Raw genomic sequence first — 19,307 nt, forward strand, 5'->3', positions numbered from 1 at the left:
CACCTGCTTTCACTCTGTTTCTCATGCTGAGAAATGTCGAGGCTTCCTAAAACCTTTTGAGATGCTGCTTTGTTTTGTAGTTCTTATTTTGCATTCCTAAAGCCAGTAAAGAAATTGTCCCTTGGGAATCTGTCAGTGAAGATTTTTTTATTAACATGGAGAGAGCGAACTAAAGAAGGTTCTTTATTCTTTTAACAGATTTTTAACAGTAAATTCCTCTGGCAAACAGAACAATCAGAGCTGGATGTTATTGAATCCGTGATGAGAAAGAAGTTGTTGAAAAAGAAACAGGATAATGAAGGGGTGGAAAACTAGTCCTATGGTTTGGGGAGAGAGTCCTTGAGCTTATAATAGAGAGATTGAACAGTTCATCACAGGTTTTGAGGTCTGTTGTTTTCCCAGTAACCTTGAGGGTGTCACTGGGGAGTGGCAGAGCCCAGCACAGATCACTCAAAGCCTGGGGAAGATGAACACAGCCCTGACAGCAAGTTCTCAGCATAGCAGAGCTGGTTTATAACCCTTGCGTTGCTTAGATTCCTCTGTGTGTTTCAAACAAAAAGGGAGAGAACAAAAGTTTCTGTAAGTGACCATCTAATCCATCTTCTCCTTTTCTTTCTCTTTCCATTACACTCACAAGGAAAATCCCCCAACTCCCATGATATGGAGATATCTTTCCTTTCCCCTTGCTCAGCTTTATCTTATCTGTTCTCTGCTTTATCTACACGTGTTCTAGAGGTACTAATAAATCTCCAGCTAACAAGAGATTAACTGGGTTTAGTCTTCAGAAATGTGACTGCTAACTGACAACTTGTCCTCTGGGGCCTTGGGCTTGGCTGGTCATCTCTGGCCTTGATTCCTCCCAAAGCTTTGCCTAACTTCGAGGTTCTCTGACATGGGACATCGTACCTGGATGTGATAGCAGTGCAGAGCAACCCACGTGGGCATGGGAGGTGTTGTCTGGGTGGTCTTTGGGCCGTGGGAGGAAGACTTGGGTGTGGAAAGGTCATCTGCTCTGCAGGGAAGAGCTCCCAAGTGTTGGGATGGAGCTGTGCTCTTTGTGTCTATGTCTCCTTTGGGGAGTTCTACTCTGGAGAAGGTATAGGAGAGTAAGATGAGAAATCTTAGCCCTTTTCCTTCAATCCCACATGACCTTGTGACCCCAACTCTAGTTGCTGCACTTACCCTAGGAGTTAATTCTACCTTGTTTGGAGCTCCCTGTGTGCACAGTTGGTGTAGAGACTGAAGAAACCCCAAGGAAGGTGGTGCCACCTGGGCCCTTGGTTCAGCTGGGCTGTTATTTTCAGAAGCTGCTGAAAATATTGGAGTTGAATCCAGGGACTCCTTTCCTTTGGACTCTGGGGTACCTTGGGGACCCTCAGAGGCTGTGACAGGTGACAGCAAAGCTTTGGAGCTGCAGTGAAAGGATGTTGGGTGATGCTTTCCTGCTCCTGCCTCTCCATGGGACTGAGCTTAGTGTGAGGCTAGGAATGTGCAGAAGTGGGAGAGCAATCCCTCAGGAGCCTGATTTCCACAAAGCTGTGTCTCTTGTGCCCTCAAACGGGGGAGAACGTGGGCACCAAATTGTTGTGTGAGAACATGGACCTTATGTGGGGCCACCCCGAGCTCTGTCCCTGCTCCAGCACTGTGGGGTGGGAAGGGGAGGAGTGAAAAAAGCCCTTTGAGAAGAAAAGGGCACCAGGTGAGATGTTTGTGGGGAGGAGAAGCTCAGGAGCTAGAATGTTTCTCGTGCCAGTAGTTGGGTGTAGATGCTCAGCCAAAACCCCATCCCAGTGATCCTTTTTTTCCTCTTGCCAACACTGCCCTCTCCCCCTGCAGCCCCTGACTGCCCCAGGTGTCATTACCCAGTGGCTAATTAGCAGGTGGATGGTCTTGCCTTTGTGTGTGTCCACGCTGTGCAGTGTGTGCAGATCCTCCCCGTGCTTTTCCTTCCCAGCTCATGGCTCCTGTGTCCATCCCATGCAGGGCTCAGGCTGCTGAGCCCACGTGTGTGTCCTGAGGAACTCCTTGTGCTAATGCAGTGTGTCCTGAGGGAGACTCGAGGCTTTCCCTCCCACCTAGTCATAGGCAGAGCTGGCCAGCAAATAGGGTTGATTGACTTCTTTTCTCAGCATCACTGCCAGGAATTGTGTTTTCCTTGGGTCCTTCCCTAGTGAGACAAGAAAACTGAGTCCCATCAGATTCCACAGAGTCTCCCCCTGGTCCCATGTTGGTTGTGTGTTCTGGTAGTTGCTGGAATCCAGCTGGAACTCAGGAGATTGCCAGATCTCTGGATTCCCCCACGTTCCCCCCCCCCGAACCCTGTGTGTGCCTCCCACAGGCTGGAGAGGGCTGGGAATGGAGTTGAAAGGTTTCCTCAGTGCTGCTCACCACCTCATAGCTCCCATGTCTGTTGGCAGTTACATTCAGGTTGCTCCATGAAATTCTCCATATTCCAACTAAACGACTTGGCTTTAAAACTCGCATTTCCCTCTCCTCTCTCCCCTTCGGTCTGTGCTTGGGTTTTTTTGCCCTGGGATCACACACCTGCCTTTCCATGGAGTGGTTGGCTGTCCCTGGCTCTCTGGGCTGGCTCTGGAGGTTGTCACCTCGGTGGCTGCAGGTGGCTGTTGTAATCAGAGGCTTCGGAAATGTGCTGCTTGATTGGTGTCCTTCTGCAGACTGAACAAACCCAGCTCTTTTCAGAGGGATTTCTGTAGTGGAACAGAGGGAAAACTGTGTCCCTAGCTGGCATTTCCTAGAAAACACTTTGGTGTACGACTGAGCTGCAATAATTCCAGGGTATTCGCTTCCAAAGCTGGTTTTTTGTTGGTTTTTTTTTTGCCTAACCAAATGGAACACGTTCAGGTTTTCGAGCTCCCAGTTGCCATTTTTCTCTCCACATCCACCAAGACAGTTGATGAAAGAATGTTTCTTTTGCTATTCTGTCTCTGTATGTGCTGTTTTTTTGCTTTGTAGTAACTCAGGTTGGTGTGTCCCAGGGACATAATATGTGTCCAGACCCTGGGATTCCAGAGAGAGGCAAAAGAATAGGCAACGATTTTAGGTAAGAACCTTTTCCGTGTGTGGTTTTTTTGCATGCTGCAAAGCTCCTGTCTGTGCCATTGTGTGTGCTCCCTGCCCTTCTGTAGTCTGTTCCAGAGACCATCTGCACCCCTCTAATGTGTTCTCTCTGAAAACTCTGCCCAGATTAGTGAGGGAGAAGAACAAGTGTCTATGAACTTGCACGTGTTGGGAGGTTTCATCCCACATGAGGATCCCCAACTGCCCTCTCTGAGTCTTTTCCTTCTCACAATGCAGGGGTTTGGCCAGGTTGGATAATCCATGTGTGTTGTCATTCTCCCTCTGGTTAAGAGCAGGAAAAATACTGTGTTAAACAGCAAAAACAAACAAATAAAAAATCACTTTTAAAACTAACTTAAGCCCCAGTCTGGCTTTGCCCCTAGTGAATTGGAGGTGACTGATACAGTTCCTGGTCAGTAAGTATATGTGGTGTTAGATAATTGGGGTTTTATAAAGCTAAAAACAATGCTGTTATTCCCTTCCAGTTGCAAATGTTCCTTTGCAGTGTGCAGGACTGACCTGAGCTGCTGCCAGCAATGGGGAATCGATATTTAATCTCATTTCGCTGTCGATGCCTCTTTGGGTCACACATACAAAAAAAAAGTGTCTTTCCATTGAACCTGAGTCTATCAACTTTTCCTGAAATCCAGCAAATGGCTGAGAGGGGAGGAAAAAGAATTCCCAGTAGCCCCTGAATGTGCCACAGGAGAAATTCTCAGCTACTATGAACTGGATGGTGTTGCCTGAGTGAATAAAGTTGGCTGAAATAGCGAAGGGGCTGAATCCAAACCCTCAGAATAAAGAGCAAATCTCTCTCAGCAGTAGATAAAGATGATTTTTAAATTTTTTTGGCCCACTTTATAAGAATGCTGAGCATGGCATCTCTTGGGGCTGAGCCTGTGCTCCCACTGCCTCAGATCCCCGGTGCAGCAGCAGTGAAAGGCTGAGCTGAGCTCGTGGCTAACAGCACCTCAGGCAAACAGCAGCAGCACAAGGAGCTGTGCCAGGCAGAGCTTGTCCCTCATTCATTAGCTGTTGCCTGCCTGGGAACTTGCTCTGCTCTCAAATTGGAGGCTCTCTGGGATGGTACAAAAGAAGAGACAAAGCTGTCGGTGCAGAAGTGTCTGTGTCGCTAATGTTCCTCTCTGTTCTGCCTGGTAGGTTAGGCTCCAGCATCCAGTTCAGCTGCAACGATGGCTACGACCTGCAAGGGTCCAAGAGCATCACCTGTAAGAGAGTGAGTGACATAATCGTGTCTGCTCTCAAATTGGAGGCTCTCTGGGATGGTACAAAAGAAGAGACAAAGCTGTCGGTGCAGAAGTGTCTGTGTCGCTAATGTTCCTCTCTGTTCTGCCTGGTAGGTTAGGCTCCAGCATCCAGTTCAGCTGCAACGATGGCTACGACCTGCAAGGGTCCAAGAGCATCACCTGTAAGAGAGTGAGTGACATAATCGTGGCCTGGAGTGACCACAGACCAGTGTGCAGAGGTGAGAACAAAGCATTCACTCAGCTATGGGCACTGAGTCAACCCTGAATCACCCTTAATCAGAGAATCATACAATCATACAGTCAGCTGGGTTGGAAGAGACCTCCAAGATCATCCAGTCCAACCCTACTGTGGTTACCAGACCATGGCACCAAGTGCCACATCCAGTCTCAGCTTGAAAACCTCCAGGGATGGTGAATCCACCACCTCCCTGGGCAGCACATTCCAATGCCTGAGCACTCTCTCTGGAAAAAATCTCTTCTAATATCCAACCTAACCCTCCCCTGGCAGAGCTGAGTCTGTGCCTTCTTGTCCTGGGAGAAGAGACCAACCCCCACCTGACTCCAACGTCCTGGCAGGGAGTTGCAGAGGGTGAGAAGGTCTCCCCTGAGCCTCCTCTTCTCCAGTGTTCCCTTCCTGCATCCCCTGTCCTGTCCTTGGGTTTGTCACCTCTTGGTCAGAGAATCATGGAATGGTTTGGGCTGGAAGGGACCTGAGAGCTCATCTCAGCCACCCCTGGTGTGTGTGGGGCTGGTGGAAGTCTCAGGGATGGGAGGAGAGTGATGGTTGGACCAGGTTGGTCCCACTTACCTTAGATACCTCTATGGAAAAGGACCTGGCACTCAGCAGGAGCTGCTGGTAATGTCAGGTGAGTTGAACAAATAGCACAACCCTTGGAGCAGTTATGGAATCATAGAATCCCAGACTGAGTTGGGTTGGAAGGACCTTAAAGATGCTCCAGTTCCACCCCTGCCATGGGGTCCAGGCTGCTCCAGGCCCCATCCAACCTGGCCTGGAACACTCCCAGGGCTGGAGCAGCCACAGCTGCTCTGGGCAACCTGTGCCAGAGCCTCAGCACCCTCAGAGCCAGGAATTCCTTCCTAATACCTAAGGAAGATCATCCATCTCTCTATTCCAGGTATTTCCTTTTATGGGATAAGGAAGAGAGGGGGGGGAAAGGGTGAAAGCCTGGAATAAAGAGTGGAGAAGCTGAGAAGGAGGGAGATGCTTTGAAATAGAAGTGGTGGGCAGCACGTGGGATGTTTGGGCTGTGGCATCATCCTGCTGGTCCTGCCCCAGCCATGAGCAGCAGTGAGTGGAGTTTTCCCTCAATGGAAAACACACTAATGCTCATTTTGCCTTTGGCCTTTTTGTTTTCATTCTCTCTCTAAAGACTCACATGAATAATTGTGATATTTGTCATGAATAATGAGCAACTTGTAATGTTTTGATTCAATCCCTTTAAAGCTTTTCAAGTCATAAATAGGTATTTTTTCCAGTCTTTTTTTTCCCCTTTAATTTCATCTGCAGATTTTATTTTTTTTTTCTTTCAAGGCTTTGGAATCCCATCTAATTCTTGAAACAAGCCTGGAATAAATTGAATCAGTGTAAGAGGATATTTGGCATAAATATATGACACTATAAAGGAACTTTCTGATGTCCTTTTGCAAGAGATAAGAAAGGATTTGTCTGCATTATGAGGTTTCTATGAATCAACTTAGGGTTTTTAGCTTCTAACTTTTGTGTTGTGGGAGTTTTTTTCCTTCTTTTTAAAAAGTTTGATCTCTATTTCAGCTTTATAACCCTTTTCCCTCTGTTTGTTACATTTCCCTTCTGGATTTCTCTCTGGTCAAGGTGCCCTGAGCAGGTTTGATCCCTCTGGGCTGGGATAACTTCTAATCCCCAGGGATCAAACCTGGCACTGCAAGGAGAGGATGTTCTTCAGCTTCCCCAGTGACAGCACATTCCCTCTGGATCCTGGGGAGACTCTTAATCCTTTTTGCCTAGTTTTAAACGGGGAATAATGGGATTTACCTCCTTTTTAAGGTCAGATGGGACCTATGTAAGAGTTGCAGGATGAGGGATGAGGTTCAGCACTGTGGTTAGGTGTCCTCAGCTCCTTCCTGAGCTGCTGCTGAGAATCAGATTATCAACCAGGTTGGAAAAGACCTCCAAGATCCCCAAGTCCAACCCTACTGTGGTCACTAGACCATGGCACTAACTGCCACATCCAGTCTCAGCCTAAAAACCTCCAGGGATGGTGAATCCACCACCTCCCTGGGCAGCACATTCCAATGCCTGAGCACTCTCTCTGGAAAAAATCTCTTCCTAATATCCAACCTAACCCTCCCCTGGCAGAGCTTGAGTCTGTGCCCTCTTGTCCTGGGAGAAGAGACCAACCCCCACCTGACTCCAACCTCCTGGCAGGGAGTTGCAGAGGGTGCTAAGGTCTCCCCTGAGCCTCCTCTTCTCCAGGCTGAACACCCCCAGCTCCCTCAGCCTCTCCTCATGGCACTTGTGCTCCAGTCCCTTCCCCAGCCTCGTTGCTCTTCTCTGGACCTGCTCCAGCCCCTCAATGTCCCTCCTGAGCTGAGAGCCCAGAGCTGAGCACAGGTGTGGCCTCACCAGAGTCCAGGGCAGAATCACCTCCTGGTCCTGCTGACCACACTGTCCTGCTCCAGACCAGGTTTCCTCATGTTTCCTTGTGACCACCTGTGTGCTTACAGTTTGTCCCAGGAGATCATTCCCCGTGTCTTGCTGCAGTTTGGAGTGGGTGGACAGAATGCAGTTGCCACGTGAGCAAATCCATCTCCTTTGAGATGGGAGATAATGAATTTTGAGGCTCCCTCCCAAGAGCAGAGGCAGCTCCAGATCCAGGAGGAGGAGGATGCTGCTGCTGCTGCTCACATCTTCTGCTGGAATATTACAGCTAAATATTACATCAAAGGAATTCCACAGGCAAAAATTTCCCTGCTTAAGCACTTTGCAGCTTCTGCTTTACCTGAGATGTTTTTTAGGATGCAGAGCTGAGCTACCATCTTGGTTCTGAGCCCTCAGTCGGATCAGACTGAAACCAGCCTAATGAATACTTAATAATGGCCTAATAAATTCTTGGGTTGGGTTTTGATCTGCAGGAAGAAAGGAAATGTGGCTTTTTGGGGGCATGAAAAAAGAGCTGCATCTTACCTGGTATCTTCCATGGTTTCATGAAACCAACTCCATGGTTTCCTGAACTCCTGGAGGTGAAAGTGGTTTGGTGAGGGCATTAATAGGGTGGAAAAAAAAAGGATAAAATCAGTCAAAAGTGAAATAATTCTGAGCACTAGAGGGTGGGTGATTGTGGAGTGGTCTGATGGTCCAACTGCTTGATGGTCCTTCTGTTTGATAGCTCCTGGAAACAGGGATAATACACCCTGGGAAGAAGGCTTGATAGCTCTTGGGAATAGGGATAATAACCCTTGGGAACAGGTTTGGTATCCCTTGGGAACAGGGATAATAACCCCTGGAAACAGGGTTTGATATCCCTTGGGAACAGGGATAATAATCCCTGGAAACAGGGTTTGATAGCCCTTGGGAACAGGTTTGATGTCCCTTGGGAACAGGGATAATAACCCCTGGAAACAGGGTTTGATATCCCTTGGGAACAGGGATAATAATCCCTGGAAACAGGGTTTGATAGCCCTTGGGAACAGGTTTGATGTCCCTTGGGAACAGGGATAGGTTTGATATCCCCTGGGAACAGGGATAAAAACCCCTGGGAACAGGTTTGATAGCCCCACTCACGTCTCCATCACACCTAAAACCTTCACCTCAGTTGCATGAGTGGAAAAAAGGAATGTTTAGCCTCATGCCAACAACACAGAGCAACAATCTGAGGTCTTGAATTCTCCCCCATGTCCATAACGTGTCCATAACTCCTTTGGCCTCCTCCAAGGACAAACTACAGAGACCTCACTGCCACCCCTGTCTTGTTTTGCTCTCCCCAGCCAGGATGTGTGACGTGTACCTCCGTGGGCCCAGTGGGGTGATAACCTCTCCCAACTACCCCGTGCAGTATGACAACAATGCCTACTGCGTCTGGGTCATCACCGCGCTCAACCCGGCCAAGGTAGGTCCTCCTGGCAGCACCTCAGAGCCTCAGCTGGGCTGGTGGAGCTTTTCTGCTTCAGGGAGGGCAAGTCTTGGGTGTTTCCCAGCCTGGTTTGGGTTGGGAAGGACCTTCAGGGTGGAGATGAATGGGAGTGTGAGCTCCAGCCTTGGCACGGTGAAGACACCAGCAGAGCTGTGGCCTTTGAGAATGGGTTGATGAACCCTCTGGTGTATGTGTGCATCACATAGAAATGGCTTTTTGAGGGTAGCATGGCATGGGTTGGGTTGGAAGGGATGTTAGAGATTGTCTCATTCCATCCCCTGTTGTGTGTGGGGCTGGTGGAAGTCTCAGGGATGGGAGGAGAGTGATGGTTGGACCAGGCTGGACCCGTTTAGCTTAGATACCTCTATGAAAAAGGACCTGGCACTCAGCAGGAGCTGCTGGGAATGTCAGGTGAGTCAAAGAAGTAGCACAACCCTTGGAGCAGTCAGAGAATCCCAGACTGGGTTGGTTTGGAAGGACTTTAAAGCTCATCTCATTCCACCCCACCATGGGCAGGGACATCTTCCACCAGCCCAGGGTGTTCCAAGCCCTGTTCAACCTTGAACACTCCCAGGGCTGGAGCAGCCACAGCTTCTCTGGGCAACCTGTGCCAGAGCCTCAGCATCTTTACATTTAACCCTTGTTTAGCCACTCAGCTCTGTTTCTGCTCTCCTCTCCCCCCACAGACTCTTCCACATGTCTCTCAGCTGTTTAACTCCCCTAAGAACTCACCTTCCCTCTCTGCCGAATGCTCATTTTGTTCGAGGATGCAATTAAAAGGGAATGTAATTATTTTGACTCGAAACCTCTTTGATATCTTGGCATGAAGGGGGTGAAATGCCAACCAGCTCAGCAAAGGGCCTCATTACAGCACAGCTCACTTGTGCCAGGAATGCTGATTTTCCTTGTCCTTTTGGCCAAGGCTGAGCCCCAACCAGCTGGATTTCAGCCCCAAGGGGCAGAGGGCAGGGCAGGAGGGAGGTGTGGGGCTGTCCCCTGCTATTTGGGCAGTGTTGTGCATTTCTAGGCAAGTCCTTTCTGTCTGCACATCTGATTCCTCCAGTCTGTCCTCACTGAGCACATAGGGAACAAGCTCTGGCTGCCTTGGCCTGGCAAAGATCAAGTCCTTTCCATTTTCCACTGGCAGTGGCAATTGAGGGCAGTACTCAGTGTCTCCCAGTTTTTTCCAGCCCTGCCCTCTCAGCCTGTTCCTCTCCTCCAGATCTGTATAGGAACAGAGGAGCAAGAATTACTTTGCCATGTAGCTCAAAAGAGACTTTCTGGGGTGTTATTCACCATCATCTACTCTCAGAATCATAGAGTTTTAGGGGTTGGAATGGAGTTTAGAGATCATCTGGTGCCAACCCCATGGGCAGGGACAGCTCCCAGCAGAGCAGGTTGCTCAAGGCTTGATCCAACCTGGAATGAACACCACCAGGGTTGGAGCATCCCCAGCCTCTCTGGGCAACCTGTCTCATTGCTTTTAGGATCTGAGTTCCTCCTGACACCTCTCCACGAGGAGTGAGTTCTGCATGCCAAGGCTCTGAGCTGCTCTGTTTATTCCTTGGTCCTTCTGGCCAGTCCTTCTCAGGCTCTCTGCCTCCTGCTGTTGAGCCAACATTTCCTAGACACTTTGGAATCCCAGGATTTCATCCTTTATCCTGGGAATTGCTAGGAAGTGCTGACAGTCACACTGGTTCCCTGCTCACATGCATGGAGATGTGAGTTCTGCATGCCAAGGCTCTGAGCTGCTCTGTTTATTCCTTGGTCCTTCTGGCCAGTCCTTCTCAGGCTCTCTGCCTCCTGCTGTTGAGCCAACATTTCCTAGACACTTTGGAATCCCAGGATTTCATCCTTTATCCTGGGAATTGCTAGGAAGTGCTGACAGTCACACTGGTTCCCTGCTCACATGCATGGAGATGTGCCCTGGGTGTAGCATAGGTTGACACTTCCATTTGGGGTTTGGGGGGACAAATTATGAAGAAGGAGATGGAAATCATTATCAAAATACACTCATGGGCTGTGTACATGTCCATTGTTTTCCTGAGCCTTCTTCCTGTTGCTTTCCTGTTGAATATCCAAGTCTAATCTCCACTTCTGTCCTTTGCTTTTCTGCCCCTCTGTGCACAAATTTTCCTGCTTTTCCATCAGCAGTGTTATAGGATAAGTTCCTCCTTTCATCTTCCTGGGCACACTGTCTCATTTTTCAGTGGGAATTTAGGGGAAATTTCTCCTCTTGTCCTGCTTAGTTTCTTCCTCAGCTTTCAGAGCTGAGCAATAATGAACTGTTGATTAGAACAGAGAATCTGGAAATCCTGAGCCTCAGCTTTTATACAGCATAAAGGGGATTTGAAAGTGGGAAAAATCCATTGGACTGTGGTTGGGGCTGCACATCAGAGCCTGAAAAAGGGATGGACTGGGACAAATCAGCAGCTCCTTGGGACTGTGTGAGGAGACTCCGATCTCCTTTGCCTTTGAAATGATAAATGGTTCATTAGTCATGGCAGTTTCTAAAGGAGTTTCAGATGTTCCATCCTGGAAGTGTAATTACAGGTAGGGAAAAGCTTCGTGTCTCTCTGCAGCAGAGAGGGAATTGCTCCACCTGCTTGGGGAAGGTCACAGCTCTACCTGTTTGTCCTTCGTGCCAAGGGGATGATCCCAACGTTGCCCATTCCCCAGGGTGGGTGAGGGGAAGGATTTGAGGCTGAACTAATGAAAATGCCTGGAAAATCGTGGGAATATAAGCAGCATGATGGGCCTGAGCTGGAGCCTGCTGAAGTCAGGGTAGTCTTTGTGTTGACTCGAGTGGTGGTTGGATCAGGTCCTGTTCCGTGCAGCTCTCGGGATGAGCGATGGGAAAGCCACAGAGCTGAATTTAGAACTCATTTGCAAGTCATCTGTGCTATATTTGGTGAGGAACTGTGAGCCAGATGCACTGAGCCCCATAATCCCTCCAAGTTTGCTCAGAATCCTGCACCAGCAGCAGGGAGGGCACAGAGCTCCTCCCTGACAACTCGCAGCTATTTCCTCTCTGAGAGTGACATAAACCTGTTTGGGGACATTCAGGGTGTATATATAGATCCTTTTTCTGCTGGGCCCTGGTGCCATGGGAATTAATTCCAACCACAGTGGAAAAATAAATCACTTGGGGAGCTGAGAAATGCATTTGGTAATTGGTGGATTTGCATTAAAAAAAAAAAACCCTTCCTATTTCTGGGCCTTTCTTTGCTCTAATGGATGTTACTGGTTGGTGGTTCTCCTGGGGTTATTCTCACCTGGAATTTCAGGAGCCAAATAAAGCTGTGTCCAAGTTTCTTGTGTCCCTGCTGGAGGGAGGTGAACCCCTCCAGGGGCTGATTCAGCCCAAGTGAATTGAGCTGCTGGAGCCTGGGGAGAAGGGGAAATGGATAACCTGCTTGGAAAGTGCTGGGATGGAACTGCACCGAGAGGATTAGTGGTTTTTTTTCCTCCCCTCTGAATGTGACTGCACTTCAAATCACTTGGTGGCAAAAAAGCTTTGGAATCAGGTGTCACATTCCAGCCTATTTCCTTGACTTTGCTAATTGCTTCCTGTCACTGGAGCAGCTTCAAACGAGGTTTGGTGGCAGCTCCGTGTTTGTGTGTGCTGCTCAGGCTCTTGTTGCTTAATGAATCATTAAATAATCTTCAGCTTTCAGAGCAAAAACAAAAAACCAAACCCCAGAAAATAAGCAAATGGCTAAATAAATATTACATTCAGCATCACTTCCTGTGGCATGAGGTTCCAGGCTGGAGTGTGCTGGATGTAATTAATGATCTAATGAGGGTCAGAGGGACAGAATTGCAGCTCAGTGTGGTGAGTGATGGAAGTAATGATGTGTGTAGTGTCCCAGCTCTGTGTTCTTTGTCTTAATTATATTAGGCCATCGTTACATGCTTTAATAATGATGTGCACAGCTTCGTGTTTCGGTGCTGCTCCTCCAAGCAGTGGTTCCAGGGTTGGGGAAAGGAGCACAGAGGCTCCAGGTTCATGGTCCTGAGGCTTCAGGGGGAAACTCAGGGTGTCCTGGCTGAAATATCTACTTTGCTTTCCTATCCATCCAAACCCTGTGTTTGTCTGGAGAAGAGAGCAGCACATGACACCTCAATTTGGAGTCTCCAAACACCATTATTTGGCTGCTTGTGCTGTGAACTTTGATACTTTTACCCCCCTGGGATTGCACTTGTGCTCAAGTATTTGCTGATTTTAACAGGCAGTAAATTCCCAGGTGAAGAGTTTGGTTTTCCTGTGCTTTCTCCTTGCTCCAAGTCAAGGTGGGGACTGGCACGAGGTGTCTGTGGCCCTTGGCACTCACATGGCTCCTTCTCCTTAATCACTTTTGGTCACTTCCACATTGTGTGAAATAGCTAATAGTACCCTAAACCCAAATTTGGTCACGTCATCTGATAAAATTTAGGGAATTTGATGTATGTACAGCCACGTGTGCAAAGATCTGTTGCATTCCAGTGGTTTTGTGCTGGATCAGGTCAGATAAACAGCTCCAAGAGACAAAGCTCCATTGATTTCTTCTGCTGTTGGGGATGAGAAGAACTTCTGTCATTAAGCTCTTCCTTTGCTGTTTGTTCAGCCTGTCCAAGGTTGGTTTAAGGACCTCTGTGCCCTAAGTCATGTTATGTTTGAAAAGAAGAGCTCTCCAAAGCAGCTAAGAGGTTTGGAACACAAACCTCTCACTTCCATGGGACCTCTGCTGCTAAATGACACTGAGAGGCTGCAGAAATCCTCTGCAGGGGTGAAAGTTTGGGGAGAAGAGGAGAGAAAACACAGGAAACAAATTGCTGTGGACAGAGATGATGGTGATGAGTGTGTTTGCAGACAGCTTGAGGTGATTTCCCTGAGCTACCCCAGTGGTAACTCCTGTGAAACCTTTCTCGGGCTGACAGAAGCTGCTGCAAACCAGGAGAACTTTATGAGCACAGAGCAAGAAAAAGACTCTTCTTGCACTGTGTGTGCCAAGCACGCTGCTGTGTGCACATCTAAATCCATCAACACAGAGCAAGAAAAAGTCTCTTCTTGCACTGTGTGTGCCAAGCATGCTGCTGTGTGCACATCTAAATCCATCAGCAGGAGCTCAGGGCTGGGAAGGAAAGGGTAGAGGCACCTGGTGCAGAACAACACACTGAGATGCCAACACAGCAGGAGCTCAGGGCTGGGAAGGAAAGGGTAGAGGCACCTGGTGCAGAACAACACACTGAGATGCCAACACACAGAGCTTATCAACGAAGTCATCTGGGAATCGATAGATAAGGCAGAAAAATCCGAGAGGTAATTTCAGGGGGAGCTCAGTGTGCCTGGGAGAAGTGCTGGAGGGCTCTAAAGAGTGAGGACAGTCACCTCTGTGATGTCCTGGAGATACTAATGCTCTGCTAAATTGCTCCTCTCTAGAGCAGCAGGTTCCTCAGCAGGGCAGGAGCTCTGCTGCCCACCTGGGCAGGCGACTCGGATTAACATGCTGCATCTTTGCCAGGTTATCAAACTCACCTTTGAAGAATTTGAACTAGAAAGAGGATATGACACTCTGACAGTGGGGGATGGAGGACAAGTTGGAGACCAGAAAACTGTGCTTTACGTGTAAGTAGCATGTGCTGTGTCCCTGAGGAACTCACCTGGGCTCTCCCTCCCCGGGTCAGGGGTTTGCTCTGCTCACTGTCCCTCACTGGGTGTTGCTCTTTGCCATTTCTGGGGCTGTTCTTGGTGTGGTTTTCCCTCCTCACACCCTCCCAGGCTGCAGCTGACAGGAAGGTTCTTCCCTCTTTTTGCTTCTCTTCTCTCTTGGACTTGAGTTTTTGTGGGGCCCTTGGAGAGAGGCTGAGGCTGTGCCAGGGGTGAATGTTGGGATACAAGAGGAAATGCAAATCAGGCTGAAACCAGGAGCTGTTTGGAGATCTCTGTCCCCTAAATCCTTAGCTTGGAGTACCATCCTGAGCAGTTTACACCCTGTGTGTGTTTGGGTAAATGATGCTTCTTCAGGCCTGAGGTTTGGTCCTCCTCAAGTTGAATCCTTTAGCTTGCAAGTAGATGTTCTGCAGAGGTTTCTTCAGCAGAGAAAACATATAGATGGTCCTGTTTTCCTTCCAGGCCTTTCCCAAACTTCTCCAGCAAAGCTGCCAACTGGTAGAGAGTGTTATTGTGGTTTTCATCCTTCCTCTTCTCTTATTTTTCCTCCCATTTTCACTTAGCTTAACATTTCCTTGTCTCCCCCAAACCTGTTTGTTTGAGGTTCCTTTTTCCTACCCATTTCAGCCCATGAGCTGCTGATCCCTCAGTCAGGAACCTGCAATGTCCAGCAGTGTAAAGGCTGATTAGTGCAGAAGTGTTGGTAATTAAAGGGTTCCAGAACATTTCACAGCTGGTTGGTCTCAACACATGTGAATCACTGCCTGGGGAGCACTTTGTAGCCACTTGCTGAAATGATTTCTCACTCCATTCCTTTTGCTTTGCTCAGAACACATGAAGATTCTCCTAGGTTTGATTTTGACCATTTTTTCCTCCCTCTGTATCAGCTACTCAGCCCCTTGTGATACCTGAGACTGCACAAGGTGTAGTAGTGTTTTCTCCCTCTCTATCAGCTACTCAGCCCCTTGTGGTACCTGAGACTGCACAAGGTGTAGTAGTGTCTGGAACCTTCTCCCAGTGCAGAATTTCCCAGTCAATTTACTAGTGCTGATCCTAGCAGGAAATTTGTCTGTTCCTTGAAAATCTGGGAGGATCAGTTGGAAAGCAATGAGATAGGAGAGGTGTGAGGAGCACAGTTGTACTCTAGTTGTAATCACTGTGGTTGAAAGCCCATGGACAACTTCTCTCAGCATTTGCTGCCTCCTTTACCTCCTGCCACCTGAATTCAGGTCCATCCACTGGCTACAAATAGGTTTCCTTGGAGGAATCAACATGCACAGACCCAATCCTGTCAGAGATAGAAGTTCCAATTGCATTCCAACTCTTCATCTCTCCCTGACTGCTCAAGAGGAGCTCAGTCCTGCTGCTTTTCAAAGGAAGAAACACACTTGGGTCCTCTTGCAGAGCAGCAGACACTACCCCAAACAGAGGCATGAAGGACCATTTGTCTCCAGTCTCACTCTCAGCCTTGGAAAATGCATCTCAGGGAACAGAACAGATTGTTAGGCTGAGCTTTCTGACTTGCAGAGAGGATTTTATTCCCCTAAAGCACCAAGCACCCAAATCAATCATTCAGCTTGTTAAAGTGCAACGGCAAAGCAAAATGCAAAGAGTTTTGAAGCACCTTTTGCTGCTGAGGGTTTTTCTCCTGGTGTGCTCCTCATTCCTGCCTGGCTGCTGCTTAAATAACTCAGGAATCAACAGTAACACTCCTGCTCTCTCCAGCAAAGCTTGGGGATGCAGAACAGGCATTAAAACAAGATCAGTTCTTCATTTACCTGTGCCTTGGGATCAGTAAAATTCCTGATGCAGGTCAAAGCAATCACAGAGCAAAGGTGGGGGCAGAGCTGGGAGAGCTTTCCTGGGCTTGGGAAGGATGATTGTGGTTTCAGGGATGAACACACTCCAGATTCCATGGCCAGAGCTTAAGCAGGGGCTGGTGCAGGTGTTGCACTGGTCCCTGGTGCGTGTGGAAGTCTCAGGGATGGGAAGAGAGTGATGATTGGACCAGGTTGGTCCCACTTACCTTAGATACCTCTATGGAAAAGGACCTGGCACTCAGCAGGAGCTGCTGGTAATGGCATGTGAGTCAAATAGTAGCACAACTCTTGGAGCAGTCAGAGAATCACAGAATCCCAGGCTGGGTTGGCTTGGAAGGACTTTAAAATTCATCCAGTCCCACCCTACCATGGGCAGGAACATCTTCCACCAGCCCAGGCTGCTCCAAACTCCATCCAACCTGGCCTGGAACACTCCCAGGGATGGAGCAGCTCTGGGCAACCTGTGCCAGAGCCTCAGCACCTCCCAGGGAGGAATTTCTACCCTATATCTGACCTAAATTTCCCTTCTAGTCTGAACCCATTGCACCTTATCCTGTCCCTGCAGCTCCTAACACAGAGTCCCTCTCAAGCTTCCTCATAGGCCCCTTCAGCTCCTGCAAGGTGCTCTGAGGTCTCCACACAACCTTCTCTTCTCCAGGCAGAACAGCCCCAACTCTCACACAGGGAAGATGCTCCAGTTCTCTTCTCAGCTTCGTGGCCTCCTCTGGACTTGCTCCAACACTTCCATGTCCTTCTGATGTTGGGGACACCAGAACTGTGTGAAGGACTCCACTTGGAATCTCACCAGAGCAGAGACTCTTCCCTAAAAATCCCTTGGCAGATCAGCCACACTCTTCCCATTCTCCAGGAGACTGGAATTGCTCTGACTCCCCCTGGACATTGCAGGTTCCCTTTGCTCAGAGGGTGCTGCCACACAGAGCTGTTGAGCTGTGCTGCTTTGCAGTGACTCTGCCTCATCTGGGGGTGATTTTACCAAGGAGCCTTTCAGGTGCACCTGAGGTTGAGGCCAGGCAGAATCCAGAGCTTCACATCTGGAGGAATTCCAACTTCAGCACCTCCTCCCCAACCCTCTCATACCTGAGCACCTGCAGCAGCTTCACTTGAGGCAATTTGGACATTCCCCACAGACAATACCTTAGCAGAAACAGTCCAGGAACAACATTAAACACAGTTGCTAAGACAGGCAACATCCCAATCCTACTCCTGGAGCAATGATCCTTCCCACACACTGCTCCTGCTCCCAGCAGCTGAGGGAAGGGAAGAGTTGGGCTCAACTGGAGCATCTGTGCGTGTGGAAGATTCTTGTGTGGGTGGGGATAAAGCTCCAAAGCTGTGTTGAACCACAAGGAGGTGATTAATCCCAGAGGCTGAATGAGCCTCTCATGGCTCATTAATACAGAGATCTTGGTGACATTTCTCTAAATCTCCTCAGCTCTTCTCAGAGGATCCTTGAGGGAAAGGCAATGTCCTGCTCAGCCCAAGCTGCAGAACCTCTCAAGGGCTCACAGGGCACATTTGAGGCTCATGCCTTGTCTTCCAGGTGGTTTTTTTTATTTAGATCCTTGTAGAAACTTCTTTGCCAGGGTGCAAATGTAGCAGAGAATGTGTGGAAAGGCATTTCTTTAATGCTAGAAAACACTCTAAAGATATTTCAGAGGATTCAGTCCCCAGTTTGGGTTCTGGAAATTTTCTTTGTTTGCTTCTGGTTTGCCTCAGTGAGGAAGGAAATGATTCCTTTTGCTGTTGGATAATAGGTTGGAATAATGGCACTAGATTGTAGTGATGTCAGTGGTGTGAGGATAACTTGCAGCCCTTGAGCTGTGGCACAGATAGCAGAATGAAGAACACACAGGGAGGCAAATCAGGCTTGAAAATCGATCAGGTTTTTTGGGTCTTGTCCTCTTTGGGGTGATTCTCAGTGGGTTTGATATTCCTCATGGTGTTTTCTGCTCCGACAGAGGTGATGTGGCCTTTGTTTTGGTGGGGGAAAAAAAGACACACAGGCTGTTGACTTGGTCTTGTCTCTCCTTGCAGCCTGACAGGCACCACTGTCCCCGACCTCATCGTCAGCACTCACCACCAGATGTGGCTCCTCTTCCAGACAGACAGTGTCAGCAACTTGCTGGGATTCAAAGCAACTTATGAAGGTAATCCAGGCACCTCCCCCAGCATTTCCCTCTTTAAGGAGCAGGGATGAGATGAGCACAGAGAGGAAAAGGAATTAGAAGCTTTTCTAGAAGCTCTGCAGATACCTTTTTTTCCCTTAAGGTTGAAGCTTTGCTCTGCTAAGAACAGCTTTGATGGGTTCTTTTCCATGAAAGTTGACTTGGGTGGGTAATGTCTCGTTGCCACTTCATCTGCTTTGGTGGAAAAGAGTTGCTAAGTCTGAGCTGATGGCAACAGACTGTGTCAGTGGGAGGAAATGAGATGGAGTATCAGTGGTTCCAGTAGATCAGTGGTGTCAACTGCTTTAAACCTCGACTAGGCTTAAGTATGACAAATGAAAGGCAAGTGAACACTGGGATTTTTCAAAGAGCCTGATGAAACACATCAGGCTGTGCATGCTGAAGTTTGGCATCAGCTTCTGTGTTGTCACAGTTTGCAAAGGTGTGATGGAAAAGTCTTCCTTCCAGCCCTGCCAAGTGACTGGTGATCCCAGCTGAAGCTGGTTTTACACCTTGTTCTTTACAGTGCCCTAAATACACATTCTTAGCATTTATTCCTTTGTAAAAAGGGTTTCTCTTGGCCTTGCCACGTGTCAGGGCAGTGTCAGCCTGTGCTCAGGGCAGGACCTGCCTGGGTGGTGCTGCTGGTGGATGCTGAAGGAACAGCATTTGGAGCCTGAGGGATCTGACCTACAGAAAACTGAGTTGGACCAAATGTCATAGAATCCAGGGAGGTTGGGCAGAGCCTCAGGGGAAATTAGGTCATGATACTGCAGCGTTTGCAGGGCCAGGTCAGCAGAGAAGTCATAGAGGGACATAGGTAAGGGAATTGAGAGATGGAGAAGGTAAATCCAGGCTGATTGTCCAGGGAGCATCTTTCAGTCAGTGGCAGTGACTGCAGCAGCCTGGACATGTGCTGGTTGGGGGGTCTGACCCTGCTGAGTTTGGCTGGGGGTGATTTGGGGCAGGTCAGGCTGCTGCCCCTGCCCCTCTGCTGATGGGCAGGAGAACACTCCAGCCCTGCTCTGAGGTCCTCACTGATTCCTCCTTCACATCCTGCCTCCTTGGCTGACCTCCTGCCAAGGGCAGTGTGACACATGCTTTCAGTCTTGATAAATCTTGTGTTTCCCCTCTGAGTAAAGTTGCACAGCTCATGATGTACAGACTTC

General features: G+C 48.7%; 1 protein-coding gene across 1 annotated transcript in view; it reads left to right on the forward strand.

The window, feature by feature from the left end:
- LOC103811740 (CUB and sushi domain-containing protein 2-like) overlaps window positions 1-19,307 on the forward strand; it is a gene marked incomplete at both ends in the record, with an annotated part of 122,466 nt that overhangs the window by 56,007 nt on the left and 47,152 nt on the right. Inside the window, 5 exons of the mRNA XM_009084730.1 lie at window positions 2,977-3,064; window positions 4,443-4,567; window positions 8,334-8,455; window positions 13,984-14,087; window positions 18,008-18,120. Of these exons, the coding sequence (XP_009082978.1) occupies window positions 2,977-3,064; window positions 4,443-4,567; window positions 8,334-8,455; window positions 13,984-14,087; window positions 18,008-18,120 (552 nt within the window). The remainder of the gene's footprint in view (window positions 1-2,976; window positions 3,065-4,442; window positions 4,568-8,333; window positions 8,456-13,983; window positions 14,088-18,007; window positions 18,121-19,307) is intronic.

Source organism: Acanthisitta chloris, unplaced genomic scaffold, assembly GCF_000695815.1.
Source record: "Acanthisitta chloris isolate BGI_N310 unplaced genomic scaffold, ASM69581v1 scaffold2111, whole genome shotgun sequence".
NCBI lineage: Eukaryota > Metazoa > Chordata > Aves > Passeriformes > Acanthisittidae > Acanthisitta > Acanthisitta chloris.